This window comes from Ostrinia furnacalis, unplaced genomic scaffold, assembly GCF_004193835.3.
Source record: "Ostrinia furnacalis isolate ACB-3 unplaced genomic scaffold, ASM419383v2 OfSCF0606, whole genome shotgun sequence".
NCBI classification, from domain to species: Eukaryota; Metazoa; Arthropoda; class Insecta; order Lepidoptera; family Crambidae; genus Ostrinia; species Ostrinia furnacalis.
This window is the reverse complement of record NW_021130845.1, coordinates 191,932-210,822: the sequence shown is the minus strand read 5'-3', so window position 1 is coordinate 210,822 and position 18,891 is coordinate 191,932. Positions and strand designations below refer to the sequence as shown.

At 39.2% G+C, this 18,891-nt stretch overlaps 1 protein-coding gene across 1 annotated transcript in view; it reads right to left on the bottom strand.

The window, feature by feature from the left end:
* Positions 1 to 362: 362 nt before the first annotated feature.
* Positions 363 to 18,891, bottom strand: part of LOC114366252 (Meis homeobox homothorax) — a 78,581-nt gene continuing 60,052 nt past the window's right edge. Inside the window, exons 4-6 of the mRNA XM_028323068.1 lie at positions 10,823 to 10,873; positions 7,234 to 7,284; positions 363 to 1,842 (exon numbers count right to left, since the gene is read on the bottom strand). Coding sequence (XP_028178869.1) covers positions 1,573 to 1,842; positions 7,234 to 7,284; positions 10,823 to 10,873 — 372 coding nt within the window. The 3' untranslated portion in view covers positions 363 to 1,572. The remainder of the gene's footprint in view (positions 1,843 to 7,233; positions 7,285 to 10,822; positions 10,874 to 18,891) is intronic.

Here is an 18,891-nt window from a genome sequence, read left to right as displayed (position 1 = left end):
CATTTATCCCCGACATCCTTCAAACGTCAATGGCAGACGATAAAATATAAATAAAATATCAAGATTGTCGCGGGGCTCCCGGGCGATAGATTAGAGCGCGGGGCGCCGTAAAGAAACAATTTCCCGAGTTCCCCGCCAGGGGGCGCCGCAGCGGCTTATAGAATCCGCCGACATGATAAAAACCCCAAGTTATTCCCTAAATCCCCCACCAACTTTACGGTGATTTCTCCCAAAAAAAACCACCAGATAATTTCAAACAGAACATTTTTATTGTTTAATCCGTTCAGAAAATTAAATTATAAAATTAATCACATTGACATACAGGATGGACGTACACCAAATAGCATTATTATACATTTACGAGTTAGATTTAAGAAATTAAGTCTCCAGACTACTACCGCAACGTACACTAGACCTAACTTAAGTGATCAACTACACAAATTTTATTGTTAAAACTCATATACAGACAAAAATAACTAATTTTAGTATAATAAAATATTGTCCTGCGCGGACAGTAGCGAAGCTCCGCGGACACATGGCTCATTTTAACAAAATGGGAAATAATAATATATAACACAAACAAAACAATTCAGTCTCAACGCCCAAAAATATCCTTAAAATTATCAAACAATCGAACTGAAAGGAATCGTCCGGCGGTGTGCTGCCGGGAACAACATGCAATGTACAAAAATACAGCAATAAACGTAATTATCTTATCCATCTAGTTATAAAGAGGAGAAAGGGGAATCGTGGAACACAATCAACGCCACCGCTAAATATCTGTGAAGCAACTATATCCTATCGGAACGCACATACATATATTTATAGAGTCCGTGGACATTACACCTAGCGTATACTTGCATACGTATTTTTGTTTTCACTAACTAAACCGTATTCTTGTGCTTCTATCGTTTAGTAAACGTAATAGATCAGAATATCAACTATGTACGTATATTATGTTGTATTATTTACTAGCCAAAACAATAACACTCTAGCATCTACCACCGTAAATCAATTACAATAATTTAAAATTCTTAAGTAAACCTTATTATCTCACTTAGGCAAGTTAAAGTTGTATTTTTACGTATACTTCGTTTTCGAATAGTTTTTTCAAATACATCTAATTAGTTAGTTTTTATTTAATCTAAGCTCGGAACGCGTAGCTAAGTATGGCGTTGGATTGGGTTTGCCTGTCAGCGGCTCCAGTTAAAATTACTCTAACGTTATTAGTATACACATATTACAATCAACGTTATACGTATGTTTTTTTTTTATATTTTTCAATCGTATACATGAATTCCGGTGCAAAACAAACGAATATCGGCGCAAATATCATGCGAGAGTGGTTGCTACCACCGCACCCAGTGTACCCCTTCACTGTCAAGGTTTTAAGGTTCGAATAGTATCGGAACAGTGCAAGAGGTTGGCCAATTGCAAAAACGAAGATTTGTAAGGGAAGGCGCGGCCTCGAGGGGGGTACCCTCGAGGCTGCGTTACAAAAAAGCATTAGGAGGAAATTGGGACTAAATTGCGAGCACCCCCTTTGTGTACTTCGTTTTTGCAATGGCCAGACTAAGAGCAGGGGTGGACGAGGTAGCTCGTGGTTGAGTTGGGTGCAAGCTGGGGATCGCGCCTTTGTATGAGATGGGTTTTGGTGTAGGGGGTACTCACGACGTCGGGGGTGCTGGCTCCGTCGTGCGACGAGTCGGGCGCGGAGCGAGGCTCGCCGTTGGCGTCGGGCGGCCGCGCCGACTCCCGCTCGTCGATCACCAGGTCGATGGGCATCTTGCCCTTCAGGCAGCTGATGTAGCGGTGGCAGAAGTTGTCGCACAGCTCGTGTACCTGCCACATATCAGCCGTTGTAGTGTCTGCTCTAACTTCTGATACTAGTACTGTTAAGAACCTACTCCTAGAAACTATTTTGGTAATACAACTCAAGGTAGTCAATATTAGATTTCTAATTTTTCTTACTGGAAAACTTTTAATTATTTTGCTCAAAGTTAAGTTTTTTTTATTACTATTATCATTGTCTTTTATTCTGATAGTGACTAGTATCGTTTGACCCCGGTCTCCTCTGGCCTTTGCATCATCAGTTTTTAGGTACAAAAACACCTTAAAAAGCAAATGGTTATCGAAAACCTATTGCAATCGCTGAGAAAATTATATTCTAGAAAAAATCCTTTATGTCAACATAAATCATCCTGAAAAATATTCTGAAAACATGAAAACTTAACGTTTACAACATTGATGTGTGAATTTGGTTTTTTACAACAACGTTAATTGACAATTTAACAAATTCAACATTTCCTCGAAAGATCCAAACACACATTAACATTGTAAACGTTAAGTTAACAACACACTTTAGTTCACAACCGAAACCTAACACTTGTGACGAACGAACTAATAAAAAAGAATCAGAGTCACAACACCTAACTGTCAGGCTGGGCCCGATCACAAACAAAGGGAATACATTCGGACACAACTGGCACTCAAAAAACTCAAAATGAATCGTAAAAACGGCACGAAACTCACATTTTTTACGTTTCATCCGATAAAATACGGCCCCCGGTGGGCCTGTATTAATTTTGTGCGTCGGCCTTATAAATTTTCATAGGCATAATTAGCTTAGAAATTAACATAAGGCAATAAAAAGACTAACGAAATTTTTAGACTGAATTTACACCGAGAAATGTTATAAACTGGCAGGTGGAGGGTAGAGAAAAAAAACGCTCCGATTTGAAAATAGAACAGCGGAAGCGGAAACGCCGTTGACAGCTAATTATGTCTTCGATACTAATTCGTAATCGACAGCTTTTTGGTCGCACGCGCCGAATACTATTTGTTTATCATAATTTGAATTTTACAACCGACTGTTGAAATTCATATTTACGACTGTGAATTTTATTGACACTAGCACGTAAACGCACCGCTTGGCGGTTTCCGAGCATTGCTGTCAATGTCAGATCATGATTGAGAGTGCTTTTATAAGCTCACGAATGACAGAGTAAACACACTGGCTGGAATAAAACTCGCTCTAATCCTCTGTGACGCCGATACTATTTTCGATTTTAGTGACAGCCGCTAAGATTTGACATCGTAACTCTTGGGGATTCAAATTTGGAACTGTCTCCGCACTAAATCGGTAAGGGCGTAATCCTGATACGACAACTTAAACCTTGAAAACTTGTAAGAAGAGTTATTATCGTTTGAAAAACATCCCTTTGATACAACGTTGTTTAGTTAAAATGTAATGCCTTTAATGAGATATTACGGCATTCCGAGTCGGGTTCGGGGCGATTATCGTTCCGAACATCAAACTCTTTCCAGAAATTTAAATTTGGAATGAGAGACTCACGGATTGAGATATGGAGTGTTTCTGAACGAATACTTTTTATTTAAACTCGGAATGAAATGTGATATAATGGCGGTTCGTTGACGTATAGACGTTCCCTATTCGATTGGCTGTCATTCTTTTGGATTTGGAGTTTGGTCGTGATTTAAAAATACAACGAACAGTGTTCGATTTATGTTTCGTTTTTGTTTTAGACTTTAGTGCTTTGTGCACGTTGGCAGTATTATAATGGCCCGTTGTAACTTTGGATTCCATCATGTTTTTAAATAAAGAGCCATTGGGGATTTAATTGAATTTATTGATGGACCACAACTCGCTCTAAACATGTTTATTATCAGAGGTAATAAACCTTCAATAGCGCAATCAGTTTATTAATACGGGTCATAATGTTTTGAAAGTTTTTGGTCGGTAGTGAGGCAGTTGCCAATGCGTGGGCGACTGTCGCAAGTCGGAATCTCGACTAAAAGGGTTTTTCTCATCGCCACTCAGACTAGCCGTGGGAGTAGCTGCGTAAATTGGAACGTTTATTCATTACTAAACGGATTAAATCAATCTTGTGAACTGCCAAGAAAGTGATATTTTAAACCTCATTATACATTAACTAATCCACTTCGAGTTAAAAGTAAATTTCTTTGATAGTTTTAAAAGCCAGTATTACCATGCAAATTCATATAAGTTATACGTGGTATCCTTCCGTTTGGCCAAATTACTTTTCGCCAAATTTCACTTCGCAAACAACTTATCGCCAAAGTTTCATTTCCCAAATAAACTTTTAGCAACTGTACTTTTCGCAACTAATTCATTTGGTCAAATTAACATTTGGCCAAATTTTACTTGGCAAATGTTTATATAGCAAATGTTTTATTTTGCCAAATATTATATCCCAAATAATTTGCTTGGTCAAATTGACACTTTACATACTTACGAGTACCCACCGTTACCCACAAATCAGAGATTGCAGAAAATAGTATGGTTGCAAAAAGTAGGTAGGTATTGTAGAAAATAGTAGGTTAGGTTAGGTTAGAACAGTGACCCTTAATGCGCGAAGGCGAGCGAAGCGTGCCGCGGCAGCGGCCGCCGAGCGCTAGAATCATCTGAATCATGAAATTTCGATAAAAAGAATGAAATATGAAAATTTATTTAGAAAAAATTGTATATTAACTACCCACTAAACAAAATAATAACCACATGCTAATTTGTATTCCATTCTATGCACCAATCGAATTGTTTTGTAAATAGTTTATCGTGAAATATTTTTGTCAAATGAAACATTTGGCAAAACATACTTTGCCAAACAATAATTTGCTAAACAATAATATGCCAAAAACGACATTTGCGAATTAAAAGTTTGCAATAAGTTGTTTTGCCAAATGAGAATTTGCCAAATGAAAATTTGCGGAACGTTGTTTGCGATGTGATAATTTGGGAAACGTTTTTTGGCCAAACATTAGTAATCCGTTATACGTATCTACATTTGGCCGACATTTCTGATCGGTGAACAGGGCCGGATTCTTTCTCTCCCTTTTTTATTTTTCATTTGAATAAAAAATCAACCGGTCGAGCCCACATTCAAATGAGAACTCGATTGGTTCTCACCTCACTCGAACTCCGTAATTTTATTTATAAAACCGCCTATTTCTGCGGTCCACTTCTTAATTAAGGCTTAATTAGAAGTGTTAGTTTTCCAAACGCGTGTCGCGTAACGAAATATACGTACTAATTCAATATTCCAGTTGTATAAAGGTTGTAAAAACGGGCGTCATAAACGCGGGTCCCAAGTTCGAGCCCCGGCCCGTAAACCAACAAATCTGACCTACATCGTAAATCACTTAGCCACGTTGTTACAGATAACGTTTACGAGTTAGAAACAAAATATGAAAAAAACACATAACACGAGTCAGCTTTTGGATTTGTTGCTTTTTAATAACGGCTTTTTATAATGGCTACCGACGTTGCGTACACAAAGGATGAAATAACGCAATTTTGAATGCTTCCATTTATGAAAATAACTTGAAATATTAAGTTCCAAAAGTAAAATTGGTGATTACATCGAATAAAGAATCAGAATGTCACTGGCCACATTTAATATTTGATAAAAAAAGAAACTTTAAACTAAATCATGGCCACTGGCCGTTGAATAAGAATTTTGAAAAACGAACAGAACGTTAGTTACCGTCCACTTTGAATGTTCCAGTTTTTGAAAAAGGAACAAAGTTGGCCATTCAATATGAAGCACCTACATTACCACAGGAATCCAATCCATAATTAGGGAATCGGTGACCATATAAAAAACCTGCTGGCCGACCAATCGCAGCGATCCGAAGGACTTCGATACGGGAGTGAGGTAATGCGTTCGCCCGCCGGCCATATTTAAAATATTAAAAGCATAAATCAAAAACCTTATTGGGTATTTTAATGTAAATACGGTCGGCTAGGATACCAACACGTTCAATAATATCGAGTCTTCCCTTCACTAAATCGATCATTACTTTAGAGCGGCTATAGAAATAGCTTTAAAGAACTCCCTTGAAGCTTTTTTCTAAAAACACAGCAATTATATTAAAAAAGCGAAAAAACTGTACTTAACAAGATCTTATTGAGCTCGACTGGTGGTATTTTTTATTTTTAATTATTATAAAGTAGAAAAAACATCACCTGTGAATAGTGTGTAGTGAAGCGGAAATGGATCGGAGTAACGGTGTTTTTAACCGCTCTTATTCGACAAAAACCGTAGACAAGATAGGAACGGACGCGTATAGGATGCGAACAAAAAAACTTTTCGATTTTCGATATGTGGACAGGTAGATGGATGCAAAAAGTCAAAGCTTAAACTCTTTCCATGTCAGACGACTATTCTTATTTGTATAATCTTTGACAATTTGCATTGATCATTGTCAATCTCTTCATACGCATTAAAGGGATGAAATAATGTATTCAACACACAATCTTCAATAAAAAATGTTATTTTAAGAAAATTGGCACACTCTACATGGGAAAGGAGAGCCAGCGAGGCCTCCAGGCCTGTAATTCCATTATAAATCAATGGCCAACAAATTAAAACCGTCTTGAATTCGTGCGTTTGATTGTAATAATATAATAATATCATTACGGCGGCCCGGGGCCGATGTTTCGAACTTGGAGCGTCATTTTCCTTTTTTAACTGCCTTTATCTCGCCCTCCGGCCGGGATTCGTACACCGGGATCGCATTTCACTTTATCTCGTTACCGCTTTTTGTAATGCCCTCTACTTTTTTTACCGGTACTCACCGAATTTACCGGTTCCTAACACATGCGATCGACGCCCGGATATTTTTATGGAATCCGCTTCGAGACAGCTAAGGTATCTCGTTTCTCGAGATCGTTCCTCTCGATATAGACGTTAGTCAAACTAGTTTCGTTGAAACGTGACCATAATATTGACAAGTTAAATTAATTCTTCGAGCGACACGGCCGGCTCGTAAAAAACATCGGAGATTTGAATTTTATGCCGCTAATTAATACGACTGCGCGCAAATTGTGCGATTTGACGGCGGACGGCAAAAAGCGTCGTCCCGGAGTCCCGTTAGCGGAGCGTCCGCGCATAATGGCGCGGCGAGAACCGGACCGGTCCCGCTCCCAAATGGAGATAAACCAAAAACAAACATTCGGAAACCAAACGCGCCCCATTCACGGCGAAACACCTGATCGCGTCCAAATCAGAAATAGTTTTCGAAATTTGAAATTCGAACGCGAGGTGTCGCCCGACCGGTCCGCGCATCAATATCCCGATTCCGAATCGAGTCCTCCGATAATCGGGACGCTGTTATGTGATATTTACTAAACCGGTTGTGTCCGAATGTATTCGACCGACTGAAAACGATAACTTAAAAAGTTGTACTTACTTTTTCTAATTCTAATAGGTGAAACCGTAGCACTTGTATCGCTTGCACCATCTGTAAAGAAAGGGTATGTGTTAATGAGGCATATAATTAGATGAAAGGCCGGCGCATAATGGTGGTATGAGTATACGCACGTATATTAGGCTTGCATACTCGATAAAGGCAAGTGAGCAACAATAGGCGGGCAAAGTGCGCCCGCTGCGCGTAGGGATGTGCGCGAGCGGTCAATAAAGTATCGATATTTCGCAAGTCGCGTCGTGACGCAGCAATGCGATTGATGAGCTCAACGATGAAGCATTCGATATCTCGAGCCGGCGGATCACGCGTGGTAACATTCCTCCATACGCGATGCTATCAGGTAACATTGTTTGATTTTGTTTGGAGATTTAATCGGGTGTTTTTTCGAATCGATACTTATCTAAAAGCGTCTTGATGCCGTTTTAATAGCGCAATGATTTGTTTCTGATTGCTCGGGGACGCGGCTCGCATACGTTCCCAACTTATCCTATTTCGGCTGTGATTGATGATTTACAAGTGCATCTTAAGTCAAATTCGAAAATAATGCCGACTGTGGCAGTGCCGCGGCCGCTAATAACGCTCTGTGATGGATTATTCGTTTGTAATTTTCAAGTGATTTGCTTTGGGCATACAACTTAGATGCGTCATTAGATACAGCGATCTACGTCACGTTACCGCGAAAATCTACCAGCATCATGATAAAATCCCAGGAGATAAGACTTCACAGAATTCAATCTCGGTAATCTTTTATGACAATTTCTTTGAAAGCAAAGAAACGAACAAACAAACTGCAACAATAGGCTAGTTTCTCATCTCATCTCATCCGTCATGTTTAATATCAAAAAATATTGGACACCTATATTTTTATTTGTCAATCTAACAAATAATTACATAGTTATGGTGCGTTGAAGTTCCGCACGACGTCACAACGTGCGGCACTTTTATGCACGCATTGACGTCACGGGCCTCTTCTTATGAACTTTGGCGCGCTTTATCTCTTTAAATTTTCATTAGTTTGAAAAAGTGAAAAAATACGTGTAGAGTATTTTTTGATAAGTTAACTGACGGACTAATTAAAACTCTTGCTTTTTGACCCAGGAAACATCCCTATTTAGATTACAAAACTAAATTGGTAATCCAAAGTACCAGGGCAGCATAAACCCAAGGAGTTCCAGTGACAAGCAGTAGCGCCACTCGGTGCGCCGGCGCAGGCCGTTGACACAGCAGATAACCCGTGTTTGAAGAGGAACACTTGCCACCAGGCTCTGTTTGAGTAGGGGATATAAAACTCTTATAGGTTGACGACAAATTTTGAGCAAATACGGAGCAGGATACTGGGGACCCTTTTGGAAAACATTGATAAAGTTTAAACAGTGAATTGGGTTTGGTGAATGAGTCCAATTGAAAAAAACGCACTTATAGGAAATGAGGAATCAAATAAGATTAAAGTTAACCATTACTGTGAGTGTGAAAAGTAAACAAAAGCTTGTAATGAAATTCAAAACTTATTGCTGAAGGTCTCTTATAACGCCAATCATATAGGTACTTATCAACTTCACAAATAAGAAATCAATAGTTCAAAATTACTTTTGACAAGCATTACTTTTCTAGATCATACTCGTAAATGACTAATAACTCTAAATTACGATATTCATCTCAAAGATAGCCTTGATTTTAAGCTGTCACCCTAAAACCTGTCTCATAACTTTTCAATTCAGTAAGCTTAGCTGTCAAGCCACTGCATTCGGAACTGTAGCAGTTATCAGATACTAATGACTGCAGTCTGTTTGCCGACTACCGCTGCCAGCGACACTGTTTGAGGAGTTTAACACTCAAAAGGCTGTGACAATCCAAACACAGATGCGACGCGCGACGGGCGCAAACAGACCCCGGGCGCGTAACCAATCCGGGACGGGTCAATAATACCCACTGTTACCACAAAACCATCGGCTGTTTACATTTGATACTCTTAGGGCACATTACAGATATTTGTCCAACACCAAGTTCAACGCTCTTGAGAAACAGCGCACTGCAAGGGCGTATTTTTGGACCAACACTTCAACATGTTAAAAAAGCATTCAAGATAAAAATGACGTTGATATCACAAAGAGGCCTAATTGAGCGCAGGGAAATAAACGAGGCACAAAAGCCAGTGACGTAACCGCTGACACATTGCAAGCGAGCAATCTCCATTACCCTGCAGATATCCAAGTGTTGAATGCACCGTTCACAATAACGCATCGGCAAATACGCACAGACCTGTCAGTTGGCCACAACGGAGCCTCCGGCGAAGAAAAACACGACAATCTCCCATCCACGCATTACTTGAGGTCAAAATTGTCATAAAAAGCCAACTGAAATTAAGTGTAACAAGTAAAAACATATGGCTGCACACGACTACGAGTTTCTTATGAATATTTCACAAAAGATCATTCTGGAATTTTAATTGAATTGAAGTAAATTACTCGCGTGGCCGCTCAAAAGACTCATTGAAAACCCGATTGGGGGGACTTTGAATACATTATTATTAAATACGAGTAATTTGCGTCTTGTAAAATTATAAGTTTTTTTCACGAAAGCACCGATATAAAATACCATTATTGCAGTGAGTGTTGACAGGGCGTTATTAAAGCCCTCAACTTGGATATTTTGATGTTAAATTAATTCGAAAAATTTATCGGTGTTAATAATGTGACTCGTTTCGTCTGTGATCATCGATTTGTCACATTTAATAAGTTACTCGAGCAACTGGAGCGTCGGAGGCTCGGGGTTAAAGTTAAACATCTGCAGCAGCGTGCGCAGTGGCACCACATGTCATCTTTGGGACAAAAACGTCATATAATTTACGTATTTTCGACGCAAGTTTGCTTTGGGCCCGGATGTCGTCGGTTGTTTGGGCTCCTTATCTGGCGAAGGTTGGTTTAGGAGAGCATCAATGGCGCTTATCAGCCCAGCGCAGGTAATCTGACATCTTAGTTTATGGCGTCACCTCCTGCTACTGTTTTGACTCTCATTCCCTACTTGAATGCCAGGCATATTCCGGGAGATAACACAGCGCTAGCGCACAAATTGGCTCCGTTTGTATCAATGATGGAGTTGAATTGAATCACAGAAAGTCTTTGATGCATGTCAAAACGGTCGAGTTGTAACAAATTTAATTCTTGGACAAAGTCAAACATCGAGTCGCGTCGCCCACTGCCGCGATTCGTAATGCCTTAGATTTTATTTGTTAAAAATCGGTTAAGTATCCGTGTCGAACGGCGGCGGTGGGTGGCCGCCATGTTGCTTTTATTATTTCACTTTTTGTCCGAGCTAGCCGCGGGAGGCGCACGGTACGATTCAGCTTTTTATGAGTGACAATATATATGTTTTTTTAATCCCTTATATTGTTATTCCGAGAAATATTTCTCGTTTACCTGTGGTTAATTTTAGACAGCTCTTTAACTAATCAAATCGTAAATTATTTGGGCGCTCGAGAGCGAACTGTAAAGTGTTCACCATTTTATGGCATATTAAACTGATCTTGGAATTTTATTTATCTTTCGTGGAATGTAATAAACTGGGGGATACTTACTAATGAGTCGACCTCTGGGTCTGCTATGTAATAAGGTTTTTCTTGACGAATCTGAAAACAAAGAGAGGTCGTTTTAGTATACATTGAAACGATTAGATGGTTAAATAAATGTTACGAGCAATTAGTAGGAGGCATAGTGTTTTGAATATAATGACGAGAGTAGCGGCCGGATTAATGACGGTTGAAACATTCTGGTGTTAAAAAAGTACAATTTATTTGATCCTTATCCCGCTGGGATAAGATACAAAACGGTGTGCATTATTTGGCACCTGACTGTACGCGTTAATAAAATGCTCGCTCGGTTGGTTGCGCGCGCGCTGTCACAGACTATCCATCGCAGACTCGCTTTTTGCGAACGATTTCGTTAATGTTCAATTAACTGCTCATAACACCTTATTTAAATGCATTAAAAATAACATTCATTTGTATTTACAGAAATAATTAAAACAATATTTCTGTTTATGTTTCGTTACTTTCCCTTTTTTCACAAGGATTAATTATAATTAACACACCGATATCCTCATTACAATAAATTAGCATAGTTATAAAGTTTTCGTACGTGTTATAAATTATAGTCAGCACAATGTGACGCTCTACATTTATGTTGACAGCAAAGTTTCCATTATGAACAAAAATAGGCATAATATCAGCATAAACAATCGGTATCTTATCCATAAAATCTTTTAAACCATTTGTAGCTTCTGTTCGTTACTCTTTGGCCTGACTTGAGAAACGATTTTTTTCGACATTTAAACTTGACCGGAATTGCGATAGTATCATGCGTACTACCCGCTGGGTTCGGATTTTTTATTTTTACAACCGGTATATTGACACTAGAAGCATTCATTACTTAGTTTCAGCTTGTTCCATTTTAGATATTGTTAATTACGTGTATCTGACAGTGGGATCGCTGTAGAAATATGAGCGCAGAACAATGTAGAGTCGGGTGTACGATGATGGATCCGCTAGATGCGAGCCAGATTAGTGTAGGTAGTGACTTTTGAACGCTTTATGCAAATGGACCTTCTGTTACAGTTACTTATCTTTTCGATTTGACCTCTATTGGTTCATGTGTTGTATAGTTAACCATTTCAGATGATGCAATCAGAGCTTGGGGGATTAATAATCTGAGATAACTGACGAATATAAATGAAAATAGAGCAATATTTGTAGAGTATACAGTATTGACCAACTTCATCATCATCATTTCAGCCAAAGGACGTCCACTGCTGAACATAGGCCTCCCCCAACGTTTTCTACGTTGATCGGTTAGTAGCGGCCTGCGTCCAGCGCCTTTCTGCTACCTTTATGATGATTGGCCAACTTAAAAAGCTTTGAACTATTGACTGAATTTCAATGCAGTTCAAGGCATTTTTTTTAAATTTATATTTGTAAACTCCGGCAGGTCAGTATTATGATAACTAATTACTGAGCAGTCAGCCAAGCTGTATGCTCGTTGCTGCTCATTTAATCCGGCCACTATCAAAGATGTAGAAAAAAGGTCGTAAAAATCTTTTAGATGAGATAAAAATCTAACGCCGTCCATCAAGAGACGACGCGTTAGGCTGTGCGCAGACGCAGGTCGTCCACAGACAACGGCAGGTCGAGCTTAATACTGTAGCCCCTTGTGTTATTTTAATAGGAACCATTTTGCGACAAAAGTGTATAGTCTGCCGTCTCTACATAAATACACATCTATAAGCAAGTCGCGTACAAATAACGGCACGTCAAGCTAAATAAGCTATGATTTCTTAAGTAGTTGTATTAGGAGACATTTTGCTACAAAAATGTAAAGTCTGATGAGCTGCCGTCTAGATATGTAATACGCATTTATAGGTAAGATTAGTTCGCAAGAATATTTTTTGATTCTGGTCACTCAGATTTTTATAGCTTGACTCCTAATTGATAGATGATAATCAATGTAAGCTTGATTAAAAATACTAATAAAAATAATAATACGCTTGTCGTCAAGTCATTGAGATTAAAATCAAATTTCAAAGTACATATCAGTAATTATAATTATCGTGTTTAATGTCTTACAAGATGCTCGGTCAAGCGAGACTTGATATTTTTAATTAGGTTAAAATTAAACCAATTCATGATTCATAGAGAAATGTCAACTTAAAATTACCTTTTTTATACTGTGTAGCAAATTTTTTAGAGAAAATAGTTAGCTAAAGTTCAGCGAAAACTTTTAGGCTGGGTTGCACGATCTTTCTTTAACTTTGAGAAACGTCAAAAACCTGTCAAACTCCATACGAAAAATACCCGTTATCGTTAAAGTTACGGTCAAAGTTAGGTGGTGCAACTCAGACTAAATAGGCAACTTTAGCTACTGTCAAAGTTGCCTCGTCTGCGGCTGCCCTAATCTTCTTTCTGCAGTCAGTTAGAGATGAGTTATGACTGCAGCGAGTGCAAACAAATTAATTTGACAAAAACAAGCCCGCTATTAAGAGACAATGGCTAGTGGCGCGAATTACTACTTGTGAGTCCAAAAAGAACACACATTTGGCGCCAAAACTTTTGTTCTTTTCTTTCCGATTAAACCGGTGGCATTATTTTTTTTTAAAACGTCTAATGGCATTTAGTTTTATGGTAATTTAAAATGTCTAATGTAATACTCTATAATTATTTCGATCACGAATATCGATGATAAAATTACTAATTATAACACATACCGTTTACATTATTTTAAATATCGAAATAAAAATACCGCCGTCGGCGTTCGCTATCTGTATTTTAACGGTTTTTTACGTCATACTTACGATATTAGATACATTTATTTTTCCCCAGTGTAAGGTCATCAGCTGATTTCGTTAAATACCATCGCTGCCGTACATCAGTAAGAAAACGTTTTTAATGCACTACAATATGCATCTTCACGCTAATAACAACTTTATTGGGTTATAATAAAACTTAAATTAGTCCTTCACGGTATGAATGCATTAAAATGTATGGATTCGATTAATATCTCGAAGCCATAAATGTCCTACGACGTTGATTAAAGAATAATTGACGTTTAGGTAAAAGAGCAGTTTTAGAGCAGGATAGAAAACTTTCGTTTTAATTTCTAATTTATTCATAGGCAGTTTAAGAGATACCGTGCAATGACGCAAATCTAATGTTGCGGATTGAATTAAATCTGTCATTTGTCAACCTGTCAAGGTGACACATAGTTTTGTCACAAGTGGAGTTATAGATGACCCACGCTGAACTGTCCCACCAAACTCAATGACAGGGGGGCGCTACCATCGTTCAACTATATGGTTTCCAACATGGCAAAAATCGGAACCAGCGATCCGGTATTGACGGTGGCGCCCCACTGTTTTAATGTCATTGATAGGACAGTTCAGTATTTTGGAACTATACTACGCTTTAAAGTATGGGAGCGTCATGGGAGGGAGTTTTGTGTGTGACGGTCAAACGTCAGTGAGACTTCAGATTTGTATGCTCGGTCATGTCATAATATGTCAATGTTACCCCTCCCGTGCCGTTCCCATGCCTCAGGCACTGACTGAGTTAATTATATACCTATTAATACAGATAAGTCACAGCTACGAAATTAGCTTGCAAAAAACCAGAAGCAACAAAACCATTGCATTTTGAATAACGTAAATCCTCGTTACAAAAAACCCAACTCCAAATATGGGAACAAACTTCGTCTATTCCAACTTCGTGTATAAATCATGTCGGAGTTCCAATTTTACTAATGTTTTGGCTAGCGACTTGTACAAAGTTGTTGTATTAGTGGCCCACTGGGCGAGGTTATAAAAACACCGGTCAAAATAATGATTGTGACTGCCTACACGGTGTATAGGGCAAATAAGGCTGTGCACAGACGAGTCTTCCAGTGACTTGGACCATTTTTAGCATTACCCACCACGGGCCAAGTCGCACCTTCAATGTTTTATTAGTAAATTAAACACCAAATCAACAAAAATCTACTTCAGAATCTTAGTGGGCCCGGTAGCTGGAAGAAAACATATTAATTAAAATTAACTACCAGCAACCAAGCTAAAAGTGGGCCAAGTCACTGGAAGACTCCACAGACGGTCGAAAAACCAAAACCAATGTATAATATAAATACACCAAGTACAAAATAACGTAATGCATATAGTACACAACTCAGTGCTCACTCAATAAATGATTTATTAATGACTTTTTTTCAATTTTGATCATAATTGCTATTTACGAACGTCAAAAATAATTACCCGCTGCATCGTAATAAATTATCACTTTTACTGACAGCCTTTTATTACAGCTTTGAGATCTGTCATGTCATACGTCAGGAAGGTTTATGTCAATAAAATCAGGTTTATAAACAATAAACTGTTTTTGAGTAAGATTAGTTTTAAAGTTGCGAGTTAAAATTTAACATGACGTTTAAAAGATATTAATGACATAGTATCAAGGGCGTGTGAAACTTTAAGGCTGAGTTGCACCACCTTACTTTAACTTTGAGAAATGTCCGAAATCTGTCAAACTACGTACAGAAAACACCGGTTATTGTTAAAGTTACGATTAAAATAGGATGGTGCAACTCAGCCTAAGAAGTTCTTCTGGATAGCCTTATTTATGAGAATTTTTATTGACTTTATTGGATTTTAATTAAGTTAATGCCTACTTCAAAATAAACGAACGCCGTTAAGATATGCAGTAGTCTGTGTAGAGCCTAATGACAGCCTACACTGGCACATAAAAATGGAATCGGAGGGCGCTGGAGTCCATCCCGCCCACTTCGTAATGGGCATTACACCGGCGATCATTTGATGCAACGATTGTTTTGTATCGGCGGTGTAACTCGATGCACAGTGGGCAGGACACTTTACTTTATGGCATTGAGTTATCAATGCTTTATGGGCCTAATTTTGTTCTATTTTAAGAACCTTACGCTACTATTTTTTATCTTGTAAAATACAAATAGGAAAGTATTTTTTTTTAATTCATTAACGGAGAATTTCACTTTCGAAAAATATAAAATTAACAAACTGCTACTGTACGATCGCGATAGACAGCTACTTCTTTTACGACCAAAATATAATTATTTAAATGTCTACGATTGTTATCGTTTCTAACAAGGCGTTGTGATTTCGTTTTTTCTGGCAATTATGTTAAAGCGTGGGCTATGAATAAATTTCGTATTAGCGGGTCAACGATCGGATGTTTATTCTGAGGTAATGAGTTGAGGGATTGGATGGTCTGAGCCTGCCACCCTCGTGGAGACTGACCAATCCTGTCGTGGACAGCAGCCACGCCGAAGCCGCCGCCCCTCCGCCCTGAGGCACGGAAGTCCCTCATTTGGGGGGGCACCGACCCGTGGAGCCCCCACTTTTGGACACCACGAATTAAATGCTAATAAGATATGCGATCGGCCGACATCAGCCGCCTGGAAACTACCAATTCTTGTAAGGTTCTCAAGCCTTCAATGGCGCTGCATGATAAAACGCCAATTCAAAGCGAGTTACGAGCGCACGCTCCGCTGGCAACTTTATTTAGGCACATTATCACTCTATATTTGAAAACATCGCTCTGTTCCCGTTCTGCGGATCATAAATATTTCACAGTAAATTACCGAGCAATTAATTCAGTATGCCTTTGGCACGCTTAATGCCGCCATAACGTTCGACAGCGCGACAAAAACCGCGGCCCGAAGTTAGGTGTCGATGCGGACTCAAACTTAATATGAATCCCAGTTATGGCATCCAGTTTTTGCGGCGATGGCCCGTTACTGCACTATCAATTCAACCCAAAGGGCTCGGATAAAAGAGTTTTTATTTCCGTAAGTCCTGAATGTCTCGTAAAAATAAACAAACCGTGCAGTATAACTTTTGACTCGTCCCAAAAATCTTTGTCCAACGACAATCGTCGTTTTCTCTATTCACAGCGTTTACCTGGGCCTTTATTGTTCGCCCATTGTGCACTTTCAGGCGAAATACTGTATTGTTTGTGTAATTGAATAAATGCCTTCATGTAGGGCTTTTGTCGTCCCCTGCCGTGTGGAGACGATGACGCCACAAACTGATTCCTGATCAGCAGATAAGCGATCGATTGACTGGGCCCTGTCTGCGGGGACTATTTCCCGGACTGTGAATTTAATATTGTTTGTAACCTTAAATCTGGCGTCGAAAAAAGCTACGAAACTCATCATTACCGAGGTCCCATGACGACCAAATTATGTTCACGCGCATTTACGGATATTAAACCCTATTAGCCACAAATTAAAGCGCATAATAAAATAACTCCCTAAACGGCGGTTATTACTACAAGTAGCGGACAAGCGACGGCCTCAAAATCGCTACCAAACGTGGTACCCTGTAATTTGTAATAAAAAATCTATTTATAAGATAAAATAAAGCACCGAGAGGCTACCTAAGATGCAGGCCGATCGATCTCGTCAGAGTTTTAATAAATCAACCTTTTCGAGCCATTTTGACGCTTGTCAAACTTAAACATATGATTTAGAATCGCACGCGCGCCGCAATAGCCTTTAATGGTAAATTATTCTATAATGCGGGGAGATCGAGTTTTGTAATTTAGTTAAGTCGCCTCCTATTTAATAACTTTTTATGCGCGCGGTCGAGCGCAGGTGATTTTTTTTTCGAGTTTTTAAATCTAAAGCTGGCCGGTGGAGTCGCTACTGAAGTAGTTCGAATTTTAAAATTATAGTGTATTAATACGGTGCATTCCTCTTACGAAATTTTTATTTATAGCGGACGCGTGCGCGTCTTAGCGGGCGAGCGGGCGAGCGGGCGGGCAGGCGACCTAATCACCTGTTTGACACACGGCGTGCGAATATTATTCCCTCTCAGTTTACTGCCTCCCATAAAGCGACGTAATGAACAAATGTCTTTATGGTATACTTGTAAACGTCAAATATCAGTCATTTCTCATTGAGCCCACAAAAAATGCCATAAATATTCTTAACAAAATGGCTCCTACTGAATATTGTGGCCATAAACGAAGGTCTATAAAATGAGGTTTGGTTGTTTAACTTTTGTTTGGGCTCTATGCTGGAATTAAAAGAACTTGGACGTGGGACGGACCTTTGTTTGCACTGTTCGACTCGTCCCCGCCATAAATATTATGTAAATGATCGAAAATTATTCATAACTAACAGGAATTTGTAAACGTTACTCTGTTTATTTTTGTGCCCCCGAATATGCAAACTACGCGTTGCCCGCCCGCGTCTGTTGCGTTACTAAACAAAACGCGCTTAAATTAAAACGTCTCTATTTTCAGACAAATGCGAGTCGAAAACTAAAGCCGAACGTTTATAATCTGAGCCAAATATTTCTAAATGACACTTCAGTTTTGGCTAGCAGGGCATCATCCCCATTAGAGGGAGACGGCGCACACGCGCGGGAGAAAGAGCGAACAAATGAAAGGAGCGTTTTTCGTGCGTTTTTTGTCCCGAAATCCGTGCCTTCAAAAATTTTATTTTAATACAAGAAAAGTATTCAAAAGATACGAGGGCAGGTAGACGTCGGCCGGCCCGGGGTATTTGCTTAGTTTCTTTTTTATAACACAAAGAATTCCAGTTGATTTATGGCCGTGGTGTGTGACGATTTGTGACCTGTAATTTCTGATGTGAGTTTTGTCACTAACCGGCGTCCATGTTTGATTTATTAATCCACGAAACTGAGAGGCGTGATTCGTTCTGACAGATGTCAGTGTCATTATTGTCTCAGAGGTATGATTGGTGTCAATTTTGGTTTGTTGGTTGTTAAGTTTTTGTGCTGGAGTTTTGGCGTTTCGCACCACTGTTTTAATGAGTTGTAACTCCTTGAGTGGAGGATAGTTGCCTACTTAACCGGTCCCTGGCGGGTCGTTTGGGGGCGGAAGGTCAGTTTTTCGGGCATTAACGCGATCAGAGGGCTGAGGGAGTTAGAGGGCAATAAAGGTGCTGTAATGACTCACTCCGGAGCAGTCGGCTAAACGCTGTCCCGCCGTAACGACCGTTATACGTGCTGTAAATCCGTTCTGAATTTGTATTATGTATTTTATTCGTCATTTGGAGATTTGCTTCAGTTTGCTTGTTAAAACCCGCGAGTTCCTTCCTAGTTCTAACA